At 48.3% G+C, this 18750-nt stretch overlaps 1 protein-coding gene across 1 annotated transcript in view; it reads right to left on the bottom strand.

The window, feature by feature from the left end:
* Positions 1 to 18750, bottom strand: part of CLPB (ClpB family mitochondrial disaggregase) — a 208244-nt gene that overhangs the window by 12874 nt on the left and 176620 nt on the right. Inside the window, exon 14 of the mRNA XM_068136325.2 lies at positions 10399 to 10518. Coding sequence (XP_067992426.2) covers positions 10399 to 10518 — 120 coding nt within the window. The remainder of the gene's footprint in view (positions 1 to 10398; positions 10519 to 18750) is intronic.

The following is an 18750-nucleotide window of genomic DNA, read 5'->3' as shown; positions in this document are numbered from 1 at the left end:
GAAAAATGGACAAACAGACAAGCAAAGAAACAGAAAAACGGACAGACTGACAAGCAAAGAAACAGTCAAACAAGCAGCCAAACAGACAAACAAACAAAACAGACAAACAAGAAGACGTCATGCGGAGCACGATACGTGCAGCAAAATCCGCTTCCCGCCCCCCCTGCCCTAAAAGGTTTGAATTAATACAGCAAATTGTCCATTTCATGAAGATTAAAATTGAGGATCTTGATCAAAGCTAGGGTCAAACAGGAGGAAAAGTGATGATTTTTCAGATGAAAAATTATGATTCTAGAAGTTTGACCTTGAGTTGATCTTTGACCTTACAAATAGTTGGTTTCCCAATTCAGTGAGGCAATACGCAGATGCTGTTCTATTTTCAAGTCAATTGGACGAAAATTGATGGGTTTTCAGATGAAAATTCATGGTTTCAGAAGTATGACCTTCAGTTGACCTTTGACCTTTTGACCTCAAAAATAGTAAGTTTCCCAATTTAGTGACACAATATGCAAATGCTGTTCAATTTTCAAGTCAATAGGTTGAGAATTGACAGCTTTTCAGATGAAAATTGATGATTTTGAAAATTTGACCTTGAGTTGACCTTTGACCTTTTGACCTCAAAATAGTTCATTTCCCAAGTTAGTGACTCAATATACAAATGCTGTTCAATTTTCAAGTCAATCGGATTTAAAATGGCGATTTTAGAAATTTGACCTCCAGATGACCTTTGACCTCAAAATCAATAGGCTTCTCAATTGGGATGACCTCTACAACTTTAAGTTTCGTGACGATTGGCTTAGAATTGTGACCTGTATGCCGGTGACAAACAAACAGACAAACAAATGAAAAATCGGTCAGAGACTGAGTACTTGCCAGAATGTACTTCTTTTTTAAAAATCGGCCATTTTGGACAAATATGGCGGCCGAACCACGTGACCGATGACGTCGTCATTATTTGTTTTCGAAACTAATTTATTCCTCGATTATGCTCAAGAAATTTCATCTTGATCGCATGAAGTTTTGTACTTGTTGAATTATGACGTCATAATGGAGGCACCTATGACATCATCATTAACATATTTTATTCCCCATGGAGAGTTCTTTACAATGAGCCATGTCTCAATTCTTTCTATTCAGCATTTTCGGAGATATAGAGGTGCAAAGTTTTTCGTTTTTTCCAAGATGGCGGCCGAACCACGTGACCGATGACATCATTATTTGTTTTCTAAACTAATTTATTACTAGATTATGCTCAAGAAATTTCATCTTGATCGGATGAAGTTTTGCACTTGTCGAATTATGACGTCATAATGGAGGCACCTATGACATCATCATTAACATATTTTATTCCCCATGGAGAGTTCTCTACAATGGGCCATGTCTCAATTTTTTCTATTCAGTGCTTTCGGAGATATAGAGGTGCAAAGTTTTTCGGTTTTTCCAAGATGGCGGCCGAACCACGTGACCGATGACATCATCATTCTTTTTTTTCTCCACCAGTTTATGCCGACATGGCGCTCAAGAAATTGCATCATGATTGGATGAAGTTTTGTACTTGTCGAATTATCGAATTATGACGTCATAATGGAGGCCTTTGGCCTGGAGAGTTAAAAATTGGGCACAGTCTATTTCAGGGCAAGGCAAATATGTGTGTAAAGTATGGCGATTCTATGTGCAACAGTGTAGACGTAGTACTGCGCACAAACAGACAGACAAACCACCCAACCAACATACTTGCCGGAATCTTTTCCGGCAAGTAACAAACAGACAAATTTCCTGTCAATCCATGCAATGACTGCAGAGAAAATGATTTTTAAAGGAACTAATTCGGAAAAATCGCAGAGACAGAATCATAGATGTGGCCTGAGAAGCCCATGTGAAGTTTCTTCTTCTTCTTCACACAATAACAACTTCAAGCTTCCAGACCGGACATCCAATCATATTGAAATTTTGCACACTTGTTACACTTCATGATTTCTACCATACTATAAGGTTTCCTTTGTCGATCAATGAAGCGGTTCAAGAGATATAAAATATTAAATATTTTCATTTAATTAACTATATCTGCCAAACCGATGATCTCGCGAGGTCACGGCGAGGTCACGTCTTTTCGAAGCTGTTCCATGCGCTCACGCTTTCGAAGCTAAGTGATATTTCTCAATTGTGTTTTGTCGAGACTGTATCTATCTTTCGGTGTCTGTACCTATAGCGTATCTTTTTGGAAAATTTTCGGTGCTAATTTTTCGTACATGTATACACAATCGTCGGTTAATGCGTATCGAGTATTTGCGGCCTAGTACTCGTAGGCTTCGGCTACCGTACCGTCTCCGACCTTGTGGTTTTGTTTTTCTCTCAGCGATTCGTCGAATGCGCTGAAATTATTTTCGTTCTCTGTTTCGTCCCAGTCGTTCACCCCATACCTCCTTGTTTAATATCTCTACTCACAAAAAAAAAAAAAAACCCCAAAAAATATTTCCTTCCCAGGTCTTATTCGTTTATTTGTTGTTCTTTTTGTTCGTTCGTTCTTCGTTCGCGATCACGCGATCACGTGGTTAGAAATGTATAATCTCTCCCCTGAACAACTATTTTCTCTCATATATTATAACACCCTTTTCTTCTTTTCCTACAAAAGGATGCTTTCGTCTTGCTCACCAAATCTATTCATTCCAAAAAATATATATAATACCATCTCTTACAGTTCCTCCTTTCTACATTCCCTAAACTATCCAGAACTCCACCCCTCCTCCAGTGTCCTCAAACTTATTTTTGACTCGAAGGTCTCAAACTCATTTTGCAAAAAATGTTCGTTTCCCATGAATCGTACACTTTTCAAAATCCAATCTCACCCCTCCCCTCCAAATCCTCCCCATCACCCATCCCTTTCAAATCTCCCCCCTTGCCCCTTCCCTCCCCTCCCTCCTAAACTCCCCCCACACCCCTCCCCTCCGAGACTCTCCCTCGCTCCTCCCCTCCTAGACTCCCCTCCCACCCCTCCTCCTCAAAGCATCCTCCCTGCTTCTTCCCCCTTCCAACTTTCACCTTCATCTCCCCCAACCTTCTGCCTCGCTCTTCCCCCTCCTCAAATAACACCTCACTGTGCCTCACCCAATCTCCATCAAACCTTTTGTCTGCCACATTCTTCCCTTTCTCCAAGCTATTCTGAAATCTCTGACACACCTTCAACAGCTCTCCCTACCTCTTCCTCCTCTTCCACATCTTACCCTACCCCTCCCCCCCCCGTTCTGGACCCGATGCTCCCCCTTCCTCTTCATTAACGGTATGGACCTCAAACATCCGGGGCCTTCGCTCAAACTTGACTGACCTCTCCATACAGGTTGCTTCTGACAAACCGGATGTGATCTGCTTAACAGAAACTTTCCTCCTTCATGATGTCTCTGATGCCTTGGTATCTCTCCCAGGTTACTCCCTCCTCCGGTATGATAGACCTGAGCCTCGTCCTGGAGGTGGGGTTGCTATCTTTATAAAAAACTCTCTTCCTCACTCGCCCTCCACTGCCCTCTCTCCACCTCACCCCCAGGAATACCTTTGGCTACGGCTTCCCCTTCGCTCCCACCTTTTGTTCATATGTGTGTTGTACCGTCCACCAAACAGCGATGACTCCATCTACATCTCACTGTCTGATAATATGGACCAACTTCTATCTACCCATCCCAACTCTCTCTTCCTCATATGTGGTGATTTCAATTGTCACCATGCCAGTTGGCTGGGTGTGGGTACCTCTCTCACCAGCCATGGCTCTTCAGCAAAGGACTTCTGCGACTCACTGGGACTGACACAATCTGTCAATTTCCCGACCCGGATCTCAGTCAACGGAGCATCTTCTCTTCTGGATTTGGTTATGACAAACTTCCCTGAAAATGTCTGCTGCTCTTCTTCTGCTCCAATCGGCTCATCTGATCATGTGCTTGTCAAAGTGGACATCTCTCTGACCATTCTCAGAGAGCCTCCTCAGCGTCGACGAGTCTGGCATTTCACTCAGGCCAACTGGCACGGTCTTCAAGCAGCCATCAATCATCTGGACTAGTCTCCCATCTCCACCGCCTCTGACATCAACTCATCCTGGGAATTCTTTCAAAGTAAATTGCTCTCTCTCATGCACAGATTTAACCATCTCGTCTTCAGTTGTCATACCCTTCCTCCCGTCCATGGTACACGGAATCTTGTGGTGAGGCTGTTGCCCTGAAACAACTTGCTTTCGTCTCCTGGAAAGCAAATCCAACGGAAGGAAATCTCATTTCCTTTCACAAAGCCCGAAACAAGTGTGTGTCCACCCTCAGGAGAGCCAGGAAACAATATCTCACCATTCTCAAGACCGAACTCTCTTATCTGTCTCCCTCTTCCAAATCCTGGTGGCGTCTGGTCAAATCTGTTTCGGGTGTTTGTTCCCCCTCCATCCCCTCCCTCACCTCAAACGGCTTAACGGCTGACTCCGCACGTGAAAAAGCTGAATGCCTCAACTCTGTGTTTGCCTCTAAATCTTGTGTCCCAAACCCATCCCTCTCTGTACCCACCGTACCCAGTCGTAGCCAGCTGCTCCTGGACTCTGTGTCCTTTCCTCCTGACAAGGTGGAAAAGTTTCTGTCAACCCTCGACTCTGATTCTGATTCTGCAACTGGTCCTGACGGCATCAGCCCACGGGTCCTAAAATCATGTTCTTCTGCTCTTTCACTCCCTCTTTCTGTTCTCTTCACCCTCTCTTTTGCTCAAGGTCATCTGCCATCTGCTTGGAAATCAGCCAACATCACCGCTTTGCACAAAAAAGGTGCAAAAACAGATCCCAGCAACTACAGACCAAGCAGCCTTCTCGCAATTATCAGCAAAGTCATGGAATCCATCATTGCTTCAGATATGAAATCTTTCCTCTTCTCCAATGGCTTGATCTCTGATCATCAATTTGGTTTCAGACCTGGTCACTCTACTCTGGACATGCTGCTTCTGCTTTCTCAACAATGGATGGAGGTCCTCAACGCCAAACAGGAAATTAGAGCTGTCTCCCTTGACATTTCACGTGCCTTCGATACGGTCTGGCACCCTGCTCTGCTCACCAAACTCTCCTCCTTTGGTATCCATGGAAATCTCCACGCATGGCTGGCGGACTTCCTCTCTGGTCGTAGTCAACGTGTGGCCCTGAATGGGTTTCTCTCATCTCCTCTTCCTGTTCAGGCTGGAGTTCCCCAAGGTAGTGTTCTGGGCCCTGTGCTTTTTCTGGTCTTCATCAATGATCTCTCTGACTCTCTTGAAAATCCTCTCTATCTCTTTGCTGACGACTCTACTCTCTGTCGCTCCATTCCTCATCCCTCAGATCGGCAGTCTGCAGCCTCCTCACTCTCTGCAGACCTGGACAAAATCACAGACTGGGCAAACAAATGGAACATGTCTTTCAATCCTGATAAATCTCACACTCTTACGATGTCTCTCCGAAAAGACCGACTGGAAAACCCTCCCATCCACTTTCTGAATAATCCTCTCCAAGAAGTTCTGTCACTCAAGCTTTTTGGTCTCACTATTTGCCATGATCTTTCCTGGGAAAACCACATTTCAAATCTGGCCTCCAAAGCCAGTCGCCGACTGGGCATCCTCCGTCGTGCGAAGTCCTTCCTTGGCACACCTGAGCTCCTCACCACATACAAGGCTTTCATCCGCAGCTCTATGGAATACTGCTCTCCCCTCTGGTCTGGTGCTCCTGCCTCACACCTAGCCCGTCTTCACGCTGTTGAAACCAAAGCGTTCAGAATCATTGGAATCTCCCGCAATGAAGCTAACTCCAAGGGCCTTTCACTCACTCACCGCAGGCAGGTTGGTGGTCTTTCCGTCTTCTACCGACTCCTCTCTGGCCTTGCCCCCCCAGCCCTCTCTGGGCTCTGTCCCCCAAATATTCCTACAGGTCGCACAAGATCTGCCTGCAACCCTCTTATGGTTAAACTGCCAAAATCAAGACTTTCTGCTCACCTTCACTCCTTCATTCCTCTTTTCTCCCGCCTCTGGAACAAACTCCCTCACTCTCTTCAATCCCACTGCACCCTCCAGGTCTTTAAAACAGCTGTTCACCACTATCTCTTATCCTCCCCCATCCAAAACCTTGATCTTTTCTACCCCCGCTGATTTCGGTCCCCTTGTGTTTTATACCTGTCCCCCCCGCCCTCCCCCTCCCACGCCTCCTGCCCCCAAGCCCTCTCCCTCCCACACTTCTCCCTGCTCTCAAATGTTGTGGTTGTGTGCTTCCCCTTCTCTCCCCATCTTGTCTTCCGCTCCCTCTTTTTGTGTGTTTTGTTTGTCTGGTTTATTTGTTTGTGAAATAAATGTTAGCTCTTTCACGAGCCTCGATTCAGTATACAAAAAACCACGTAACCTATTGCAAATTCCAAAAGGTCATTTTGGTAGACTGATATGCTGAACACATCTGTGAAGCTTCCCCTCGATAGGATCAATAAATAGCACTGCAAAGCGGGCGTAGCCCCTCAGCACATGCATGGTGGAAACCAATTTCAAGATGACTGCCGTGGCGGCCATATTGAAAATCGCAGCAAGCCCATTTTGAAAGTAACATTCCTCGACTCAACCTCAACACACACTGCAAAAATGGATTTGATCGGACAAGCCGTTCTGCTTGAATTTGACGGAAACCAATTTCAAGATGGCTGCCGTGGCGGCCATATTGAAAATCGCAGCGCGCCCATGAACCTTCCTCTACTCAACTCCAACACACACTGAAAAAATGGATTTAATCGGACAAGCCGTTCTGCTCGAAATTGACAGAAACCAATTTCAAGATGGCTGCCGTGGCGGCCATATTGAAAATCGCAGCATGCCTATTTTCGAAAGGCACCTTCCTCTACTCAACCCAACACACACTGCAGAAATGGATTTAATCGGACAAGCCGTTCTGCTAGAAAATGACGGAAACCAAAAGTTGACGGAAACCAAAAGTTGATGGATGCCCGGACGACGCCTGTGACGACAATACCCCTTAGCCCAATTTGGGCTGAGGGGTGAAAATGAGGGAGGAGCTAGGTTTTAAAGGTTTATGCTCAAAAAAGTCATAACTCCGAAACCATGTGAAGCATGACATCATGCTTGCTGACGTTTTTGTTCGTCATGTGTATGCGATTCTGCCTACAAAGTTTAGCCTCGATCTGTTCAGTCGTTTAGGAGAAAATTGGATTTTAGTGTTTTTTCAGGCTTTTCACTCAAAACAATATGGCGTCCAAACCACGTGACATACAACTGTCATTATAATTTTATTTCTGCATCAATTTATACCAAGAAGATGCTCAAGAAATTTCATCCTGATCAGATAAAGTTGTTTACTTGTCGAATTATGACATCATAACGGCAGCACCTATGACGTCATCATTCACATATGTTATTCGCATGGAGAGTTATTTGCAATGAGACCTGTCTCAATTATTTCTGTGCAGCTGTTTTTGAGATATAGAGGTGCAAAGTTTTTCGGTTTTTCCAAGATGGCGCCCATACCACGTGACCTGTGACGTCGTAATTACCATTAAAATATTCGACAGGCCGAGTTGCTCCTATGGTGAAAATTTCCTGTCAATCGGAACAATTATTGCAGAGAACATGATTTTTAAAGGAAATAAGTCTGAAAAAATGGCAGAAGCACATCAAGTCACCTGGCCTGCTAAGAAAAAATGTTTCGTTTCTTCTTCTTTAAACAATAACGACTTCTAGCTTCGAGACCGTAAAAATCAATCATGTTAAAATTTTACACACTTGTTCTGCTTGATGAGAGCTACATTGCATTGCAATTTCAAGTCGATCAATGTAGCGCTTCAAGAGTTAGAAACATTTTATGATTTTCCTTCAATTATTTATTGCGGCCAAACCATGTGACTTATCAAAACGTCTCAAGTAACGTTTTAACTTCCCGCCATGGGGAACATTTGTGTCAAGTTTCCACTTGATATCTTCACAAGTTATGGCGGAGATAGCATTTTAAGTTTATGCTTAAAAACGTCATAACTCCGAAACCATGTGACGCATGACATCATGATCAATGAATGTTTTGTTCGTCATGGGTATGTGATTATGCATGCCAAGTTTGGGCTTGATCTGTTCAGCCGTTGCGGAGAAAAAGGGGTTTTCGTGTTTTTCACGAAAAACAATATGGCGGCTGAACCATGTGATGCATGACGTCGAAAAATTTTGCATTCTGATTTTTTTTTAACGAAGGTTCTGTAAGAAAAAAAATCATTTTCGTGGGAGCAAGAGATCTGTTTGACGAATTCTAACTTTGTAACGTTAGCACTTTTAATATACTAAATAAACATGTTTTTTGGTCCCATTGCAGAGTTCTTTAGAAAGAGCCATTACTGAATTTTTTCCATTGAGCCGTTTCGGAGATATAGAGGGGCAAAGTTTAAGGTGTTTTCCAAGAAGGCACCCATACCACGTGACCTATGATGTCATATTTAGCAGTAAAAAATTATACGTGCTTAGTCGATCACTTGATGAAAATTTCCTATCAACCGGACCAATGGTTGCTGAAAAAATTTATTTTAAAGTTTTCGGAGGTGAAAAATAGGGGTGGAAGAATAATAAGAAAAACTTGAGCAGAATCAATAGGTATTCCCATACAATATAATTGTATGGGAAACCTAATTAATGGACATATGTGGGGAAATTACATGCCCAGACCAGGAATCAAACCCAGGTCCTCTGGTGAACAGTACCAGTGCTCTGCCATCTAAACAATCTGGGCGACCCTGACGAAGCATGCAATTTTCCTCTCATGAGCAGGACGTTGGTGATCCTATGCTCCTATTTAACACAAACACTCATTGCTGTTGGAAATTTTCATCCCACCCCCGTTTGTTTTCCAGGTTTATGACACAATACCCATGCTACAGGACAACTTTCAGGCACAGGGGATGAATTAACATTGGACAAAATAAGTACATGTGTACTTCCTGTTTTTGACATGAAACTCCAACCAAACTACCAGAAGGATGACAGAACGTAATGGAAACCGAGGGGCCAGTTTCGCTTTCCCATCTGAACCGATGGATCCAGATGTTGGGAACCCAAGTGCAAATCCCACATACTGCAGGTATTTGTCCGTTGTCTATCAAAATCCTTGGAATTCACATCAAAGACATCTTGGTACAACATGTGATTTATTTACTTTCAAATGTTTTTATTTTTATTCCAATTCTGCTTCTTCCCCAGGCTTTCCTTCCACTCCTGTGAATGAGAGTTTGCAGCTGTATCCATCTTGTTCACTTGCCACCCACGCCCTACCCTTGCCACCCACACCCTCCCCTTGCCACCCACACCCTCCCCTTGCCACCCCATGTCCTCCCCTTGCCACCCCACGCCCTCCCCATGCCACCCCACGCCCTCCCCTTGCCACCCCACGCCCTCCCCTTGCCACCCCACGTCCTCCCCTTGCCACCCCACGCCCTCCCCTTTCCACCCCACGCCCTCCCCTTGCCACCCCACGCCCACCCCTTGCCACCCCACGCCCTCCCCTTGCCACCCCACGCCCTCCCCTTGCCACCCCACGCCCTCCCCTTGCCACCCCACGCCCTCCCCTTGCCAAGCCACGCCCTCCCCTTGCCACCCCACGCCCTCCCCTTGCCACCCCACGCCCTCCCCTTGCCACCCCACGCCCTCCCCACGCCCTACCCTTGCCACCCCACGCACTCCCCTTGCCAACCCACGCCCTCCCCTTGCCACCCCACGCACTCCCCTTGCCACCCCACGCACTCCCCTTGCCACCCAAACGCCCTCCCCTTGCCACCCCATGCCCTCCCCTTGCCACCCCACGCACTCCCCTTCCCAACCCCACACACTCCCCTTGCCACCCCACGCCCTCCCCTTGCCACCCCATGCCCTCCTCTTGCCACCCCACGCCCTCCCCTTGCCACCCCACGCCCTCCCCTTGCCACCCCACACCCTCCCCTTGCCACCCCATGCCCTCCCCTTGCCACCCCACGCCCTCCCCTTGCCACCCCACGCCCTCCCCTTGCCACCCCACGCACTCCCCTTGCAACCCCACGTCCTACCCTTGCCAAACATAGACAGACAGACAGGGGTGAACACATAACCTCCATCCACTTTTGATGGCGGAGGTAATAACAACAAAGTACAACGGCATTCAATAGAGCGAATACCTCCACCAGGTGAACAGTGTACGTTTTATATCCAACTGATAGCCTGGATCTGGATCCGGACCTGAACCCAAATCTCATCAATTGGCCCTCGTCACACACCCAACCTGTCCTCAAACTTTCTTACAAATGTGTCCACAACCTTTCGCGATATCCTGCTCACAGACAGACATGAAAACACAACCTCAGTCCACCTTCGGGAGCAGAGTAAAGATGGCCGTGGCCACAAAGCAGCTTTCCACATTACCCTACGAGCCCAGGCCTGTAGCTCTCGTCGCACCAGAAGGAGCAGCTCGGAGTGTGAAAATGGCATGAAGTAAACGATCTCATTGATCCGACCAAGAAATTCATCCCTCCGAAAGTTTTCCTGCCAGACACAGAAGAGAAACACAAGTTGATATGGAATTCAGGAAAACCTAGAGTTTTACGTTTCACGTATTTTATGGCCACCTGTTCTGTGTCCCAAATCTGTATTATAAAAGGAGCCGTGTCTGTCTGTCTGTCTGTCGTGTTATAACTTGAGAACGGATTAACGGATTTCAATAAATCCAATTACGATGGATTCGGGTAACTCCCGGGAGTGTTTGTGATCCAAAAAAAATAAAATAATATGGGTACATAAATGTACAAACTGCAAATGCAAACTGCGTGTCAAACTGCAAATGCCAACACCTTGTTGGTTGTCCCTGGACAGAGAGCAGGATCTCCCAGAAATCCTTCCCCCCACCAACCCCTCCCCCCCCCCCCCTCCTCCCGTCCCCACATAGATTAGCCATCGCAGCAAAGATTGGTATTTCCATCAGTGAAGCGACGAGTCTTGTATTCTAGTATGACATGAAATGTAAGTTGCAACTAAAATTGCGGACTGTCACAAGCGAGTGGTATGTCACCTTCCCCAGCACATGAAAGAAGAAGAAGTCTCCTTCCGCCCCACACCCCTGCCCTCAGACTCCATCTTCTTGACCCCGGTAAATTCAGAAGGAAGGTACTGAAAGAGGTATTGGTCGACCTGTTTAAATCTGAAGGAGGTGTGGTAAGGTGTCATTTTGTCTTATCTGGTCTTTTCTGGTTTGGTTCAATCACAGAGGCTTGGCCAAACTCAAAACCTTAATTTTACAAGTGGTTTTGACCTTTGACTCCTGTGCAATCCAAAAACGACTCCAATCCGACATGTTTCTCCGCATCCCTATAGAGGATGTTTGAGGCAAGTCTCATCTCTATCAACTTAAACAAAAGGGAAGGTAAACATGTATGATTAACTGCATTTCCCTTTTGATGTCTTCAAATCAGAACACGACCTGAAATTGAATATACCAGTGGGCACTCCCACCTGGAGGGCTGTTTACATACACATGTACATACAACACTGTGCAAAATGTTGCTTCAATGGTATTCATACTTTAGGGTAAAATCATCAGATTATCAGGGATAACAGTAACTCATATGTGTTTATTTTTGTAAATTAACAGCCTTTGTAAATGCATGCGAAACAAACTGCAGAAGTAAATAACAAAAACAGTCATTCTTTTGTGTGTCGCAGGTCTCAGGTAATACTTTGTGTGACTGGCCTTTGCCTTCTTGAGTACCATCACTCTTTTACCGATGCTTCCTGTATACGGCTAAAGTACTCTTATAGGAATGTAGTACCAAATATCCTGCCGTACATTCCACAGTTCTGTGCGGTTGGTTAGTTGGGATCCTCTTGTTCTTCTCCGTTTCCAGGAAATCCCATATCGCCTCGATGGGAGTCGCTCATGTCCATTCTAACACTTGGAGTACACAAGCTGTAACCTCCTTCTTCAAATACTGTTTTATTGTATTCAAAGTGGGTTTTGAATCATTATCTTGTAGGAAAATGAACCCTCTACCGATTAAAGGATTTCTACTGGGAAATGTCTGGTGCTGCAGTATCTGCTTGTACTTCTATTTTGTTGGCATCTCATCGATTTAACAAGTTTTCCAACACCAAAAGCTGAGATGCGACCTCAGACAGTCACAGACCCCCCCCCCCCCCCCTGTGTGTTTAATAGTAGGCTGCACAATTGTGTGTCGTAACGTTCCCCGGGCCTCTCAAACTTCGATTCATCAGACCAGAGTACCCGATTACATGGTTCATTAGCCTGATCTTGGTGTTTTCTTACAAATTCCTCTCTTTTCACCTTATTCTGTGGTCTCAGCAGTGGTGTATTTGCTGAAACTTTGCAATGGAGGCCTGCTGCAATCAGCCTTCTGTGCACAGTGCTGGATGAGATGTTAATGTTCAGGCCTGCTCTCATTTCATGTCTGAATCTCATTTCTCATCTCACTTCACCATCTGAGGACTTGCATGTCGTGACTGTCCAGTCGGTTTAATCTTGTGCGCACCCTCCAGACGAGATCTTTCCAACCGTTCTCACCACCAATGTTTCTGCCACTTATAACCTGCTGGAATACTGTACGAACTCCTTGCTTGAGATACGTTGACAATCCAGAATTGTGCGTTAACTTGTAGCTGCATTGTTGTCTGTGACGTTTCTACATATTTAATTTGTGGATTCTAAGGAAAGTCATAAATTGTTGCATTTAATTAGTCTTATTGTGCTTTAGGAAGCAAGTAGGGATTAATAAATACCCCTTGTAGTGAAATCGTATTCGTCCTGAACCCGGGGTGATGCTCGCTGCACGTTGACACCGCTAGGGGCGTGACTGACTATAAGACCCGCTGCTGCGAACGGTGCTCCAGAGACTTCTTCTGTGACATGTTACATCGGTAGCCTCGCTAACGGTACGCCTGTATAGAATATCCAGCTTGCTTGCATTGAATGATATGAATGGACCCATGAGATGTCGCATCGTATACTTATTGTGTATTTCTACTTTACAGGATGATGTGATGATCTAAATGCAATTAAACCAACCATTGGACTAAAGTTGTGTGGACCTGATTGGTTTTCCACAACACTTAATTGCATTTAGATGCCTTCATTGCAGGGGTCTCCTCCCAGGAACTAAGGCTCAAACTCTTGGAGAAGACCGACCTGACCTTCGCTACGGCGCTCGAGCAAGCGACAGTATACACCGAAGCGCGGATGCAATCGAACGCCTATGATCGCACGCGCCTTTTGGCGGGCACCACACTACACGCCCGGCCGGAGAGTGCTACCGCCGAGGACGCGGATCCGCTCGCTGAACTCCGGGATGCTCCGGAGGAAGACCCAGCCCTAACGGCTGCCGTTACGACCAGACCCAAGGCCTTGCGCGGGGCCGCTTGCTTTTTCTGTGGGGGGCCACGTCATGCCCGGGTCGTGTGTCCGGCACGAGACGCTATATGCCATTTGTGCTCGTTAAAGGGACATTACGCTAAAGTGTGCAGGAAAACGGCACGCGGCTCACTGACTCGCGCAGTCGCGGCCGCGCGGGCGCAGCGACCTTGAATGGGCTCGTTGCGGGGCCCGCGAGAGCCCAACACCCGGCGCCTTACCCGACTTCGAAGGGGAGGGCCCCTCTCTGCGGACCCCTGGGCGCTCAGACGTCCTTGGCGGGCGTCACCGGACAGCCACCACCGTCTCATTCTCCATCGGGCACAAAGGCCGTGTCCTTGGCCAAACTCCGGGCCACGCAAGGGGCTTTGAAACCTTGCCAAGCCCCAGCGGAACGTACTCCTCGAGTCGTCCACGAGCTAACAGCGGCCCACGCCCCGACAAAGGAGATAAGGGAGCTTTCCAATACTACGGAGGCCTTTTGCTGCCAAAAATGTCAAAAGGCGTTTTCGAATACTACGGAAGCCTTTTTCTGCCAAAAATGTCAAAAGGCGATTTCGGAAACTACGGAAGCCTTTTTCTGCCAAAAGTGTCAAAAGGCGATTTCAAATACTACGGAGGCCTTTTCTCGTCAGAATTGTCAGATTTTGAATCGCGAAACACCGGAATGCTGGGGAAAGCCCTCTGATGACGATAATGGATTCCCCATGGTCAACGCAGACTCCGGCCACGACCGCAAAACTGCTGCTGGCGTAGGATCCACCCGCGAGGCTGGTCCGACCCATTCGGGGGGCTCAGTCCCGCTCCCAGCAGCCTCGTCTGGCCTGGCTCAAGCCCTTATTCCCCTCATGGTTGAAGGCCATTGTGTTCGGGCCTTGGTGGATACAGGATCTACGGATAGATTTATCGACCAGCGACTTGTGCTCAGGCATGGATGGCGGATCTGGCGGTCTACGAGACGAATCTTCATGGCTTCCCAGGGGCTTCGGCTCAGCACGAAGGGGGAATGCCGATTGAAACTCGTGCTAAAGGGACGGGTTTTCCCTGATGTCCACCTTATGGTTTTACCCGCATTATGTGCTGATATTCTGTTAGGACACGATTTTCTTAAGCTGCATGGACGTCTGGTAATGGAGTTTGGTGGGCCTGACACTCTTGTTGTGGGGGCGGACGACGCGCTTGCGGTGTGCGCCCTAGCGCAAATGGACGTCCAGCCGCTTTCGCTGTTCCCCAATCTAACCTCCGACTGCACCCCTGTCGCAGTAAAATCACGACGCTACTCTCGCGCTGACATGCAATTCATTGCGGACGAAACGGCTCAGCTCTTGAAAGACGGCATCATAGAACCTAGTAGGTCGCCGTGGCGCGCCCAGGTCTTGGTGGTGCGCAGCGAGGCCCATCGCAGACGCATGGTAATCGACTATTCCCAAACGATTAACCGCTTTACACAGCTGGATGCCTACCCCCTTCCGGGGATGGACGCGCTAGTGCAACAGGTGTCCCAGTATTCGGTCTATAGCACTCTCGATCTCCGAAGTGCGTACCACCAGATCCCTATCTCTAGGGCGGATCGTATCTATACCGCATTTGAGTCGGGGCAGCGGTTGTACCAATTTACGTGATTGCCTTTTGGGGTAACGAACGGGGTCGCTCGTTTCCAGAGGGCCATGGATGACCTCGTTGCGCGGGAGCACTTAACCGATGTTTTCGTCTACCTCGATAATCTTACGGTTTGTGGATATGACCAAGGGCACCATGATGCTAATCTCAAGCGCTTCCTCGAGGTCGCGCAGCGGTATCACTTAACTATGAACGAGAATAAGTGCCAATACTCCCTACGCACGATAGATCTTCTGGGGTACACCGTGACCCATGGCTCTGTCGCTCCGGATAAGGAGCGTCTGCGACCTTTGCTCGACATGGCCCCTCCCTGCGATCGGGCGTCCCTGAAGCGCGCCCTTGGGCTGTTTGCCCATTACTCCAAATGGGTGCAAAGTTTCTCCGCGAAACTTCGCCCCCTTGTGGCCTGCGACACCTTCCCCCTGAGTTCGGCCGCATTGACGGCCTTTGAAGGCCTTAAGACCGACATCGCCCGAGCCGCCGTGGCGACAATCGACGAGAGCGGCTCGTTCGTCCTCGAAAGTGACGCCTCGGATCAGGCCATCGCGGCGACCCTCTCCCAAGGGGGGCGTCCCGTGGCTTTCTTTTCACGGACTCTTACCACCGCTGAGCGGAGGCACTCGTCCGTTGAAAAGGAAGCATATGCGATCGTCGAGTCTATCCGGCGATGGCGCCCGTACCTACTCGGGCGGAGCTTCCAAATCATCACGGACCAGCAAAGCGTTGCGTTCATGTACGACACCTTACACGCCCAGCGCATTAAGAACGAGAAAATCACTCGCTGGCGCATCGAACTCGCCGACTTCTGTTACACCATCAAATATCGCCCGGGGAAGGATAACCAGGCCGCCGATGCCTTATCACGACCGGCTACATGTGCTGGTATCACCTCTTTGGAGGGCCTACGGGTGCTGCATGCCACTGCGGGCCATCCCGGCGTAACGCGTTTCGCTCATTTTGTGCGGAGTGGGAATCTCCCATACTCGATTGACGATATCCGCCGTATCTGTCGCGACTGCGCTATCTGCGTGGAAATCAAACCGCGTTTCTATAACCCTCCCATGGGGACTCTGGTGAAGGCTACACGCCCGTGGGAACGCTTGGCGATGGATTTCAAGGGCCCATTGCCGGTGTCGAGCGGCTCTCGCTATCTGCTCACTATCGTTGATGAGTACTCGCGATTCCCCTTTGCTTATACGTGCGCGGACATGACTGCTGCCACGGTGATGCGATGCTTACAGAACTTGTTCTCAATGTTCGGTTACCCGGCCTATGTCCATACCGACCGGGGTGCGGTCTTCTTGTCTCAGGAGGTGCGCGGCTATCTGCTCCAGAATAACATTGCGTCTAGTTACACCACGCCGTACAGACCCCAGGCTAATGGGCAGATCGAATGCTTCAACGGGATTATCTGGAGGGCCGTCATGCTCCACCTACGGACCCTCGGCCGGGGCCTCGATAAATGGGCTTGGTCGCTACCTGCGGCGTTGAACTCGATCAGGGCTCTCCTGAGTACGGCAACCAACCAAACTCCCCACGAGCGACTTTTCCACCACCCCAGGAGCTCGGGGTGTATACGGTCTTTGCCCAGTTGGCTCGCTGGGCCCGGGCCGGCCTACCTTAAACGGGCGGTTCGCGCGAGCAAGTACGACCCCCTAGTGGACAAAGTGCAGATTCTCCAGGCTAATCCTGAGCATGCTCGTGTGATGACGGCTGATGGCCGTGAGACTACTGTCTCCGTCCGTCACCTTGCCCCTTGCGGGGTCGACGACCTAAGTAGGGAATCGGACGAACCGATCGAACCCATCTATGAGTCAATGGCCTCTCCCGACGCTCCCATCGCCGAAAGTCTACCGACCCTCCCCTCGCCGAGACTACCTGGGCCCGACGACTTGGAGTTACCCCCTTCGTCACCCGACCCTGTTGGCGCCTCTGACGCCGGGGACACAGGGATACGTGATGCCGTACCCGGGGAATTTCGGACGCGTGCTGGCAGGGAAATTCGCCGCCCGGCCCGATACGGTTGGGTCGACTGATATTCCGCACCCTATTCGTGCTGACGCTCACTCGCTTTTTGCCGCGCGGCCGTATAATTCTGACGGGGGGGGGGGGGGAGAATGTAGTGAAATCGTATTCGTACTGAACCCGGGGTGATGCTCGCTGCACGTTGACACCGCTAGGGGCGTGACTATAAGACCCGCTGCTGCGAACGGTGCTCCAGAGACTTCTCCTGTGACATGTTACATCGGTAGCCTCGCTAACGGTACTATAGAATATCCAGCTTGCTTGCATTGAATGATATGAATGGACCCATGAGATGTCGCATCGTATACTTATTGTGTATTTCTACTTTACAGGATGATGTGATGATCTAAATGCAATTAAACCAACCATTGGACTAAAGTTGTGTGGACCTGATTGGTTTTCCACAACACCCCTTATAAAGATACCCTTCTGTCTTCTGTCATATGTTGGTTTCACCCTTAAAAAAATTAGGGCCGCGTCCTGAAGCTCACCTGGACCAGGAGCAACAGTCACTCAATCCCCACAGACCCTGATATTTTTAATGCCGTAAACAAACTTTGGTGCATCACGGGCGATGAAGGTTGTGATCAAGTTTCATTGAAATTGTGTGTGTCGTTTCAGGGAAGAGAGCAAATAGCTATTTTGGGTGGTGAAGCCCTCCCCCCCTCCCCCTTGATCCCATTAATGAGCGCAGATTTTGATGAGGTCAGTTCACCTTCGTTAGGCATCAGATATGCAGTCTGTGGCCAAGTTTCATCAAAATCGTGTGTTTGGTTCAAGCGATAAAGACTGGAGTGTTTACTGACTCACTGACTGACTTACCTATGAACACTGCTCGATCGCATAAGCTCGCTGGACTAAAGTTAAGTTGAGCTAACAACACTAAAAAGCACTGAACCTCCTCCACGATCATAGCCAAAGTGTGGCTCCCAACGGAGCCCTTTCTTCTCCTTCTCTGTCAAGGCTGAAGTACCCCAAGGCATTGTTCTTGGCCCCATCCTATTCCTGATATTCATCAATGATTTCACGCACTCTCTGAAAAACATATTTATCCCTTTGTTGATGATTCCACTGTCCTGTGACACACCTCATCCTTTTGACAGACAGGCAGCAACCTCTTACCTCTCCTCAGACCTTGACAAAAATCACAAACTGGTCAAACACCTGGAACAGCTTTTTCAATCCTGATAAATCCCACACACTCACTCTCTCACTCTTTCTTTCTATCTCTCTCCGAAAGGAACATTCTGCCAAACCCACCATCTACTTCCTCAACTACCCTCTCAAAGAGGTTCAGTCAATCAAACCCTTGGGTCTCTTTCTCAGCCATGAGGGGGCTCTTGGACAAGCCAGTTCAAAATTGGCTTCCAAAGCTAGACACTGACTGAGCATCCTCCGTTGTGCAAAATCCTTCCTTGGTACACCTGAGCTTATATCCACCTACAAGGCTTTCATCCACAGCTTGGTGGAGCACTGCTCTCCCCTCTGGGCTGGCGCCCCTGCCTCACACCTTGGTCAGCTTGATGTCGTGGAAACGAAGGCTTTCAAAATCATTGGAATCTCTCACGATGAAGCCGAGTTTATGGGCCTATCTCTCAGCATTCACCGACAAGTCGCTGGTCTCTGTCTTATTCAACCTAATTTCTGGTCTTGCACCCTCTGCCCTTTCAGTGCTCTGCTCTCCCCACCCCGAAGTATCTGCTGGACGCATGCAA

The sequence above is a fragment of the Myxine glutinosa genome, chromosome 14 (assembly GCF_964187855.1).
Source record: "Myxine glutinosa chromosome 14, kmMyxGlut1.1, whole genome shotgun sequence".
Taxonomy (NCBI): domain Eukaryota; kingdom Metazoa; phylum Chordata; class Myxini; order Myxiniformes; family Myxinidae; genus Myxine; species Myxine glutinosa.
The sequence above is the reverse complement of the archived record's forward strand: the minus strand, read 5'-3'. Positions and strand labels throughout refer to the sequence as shown.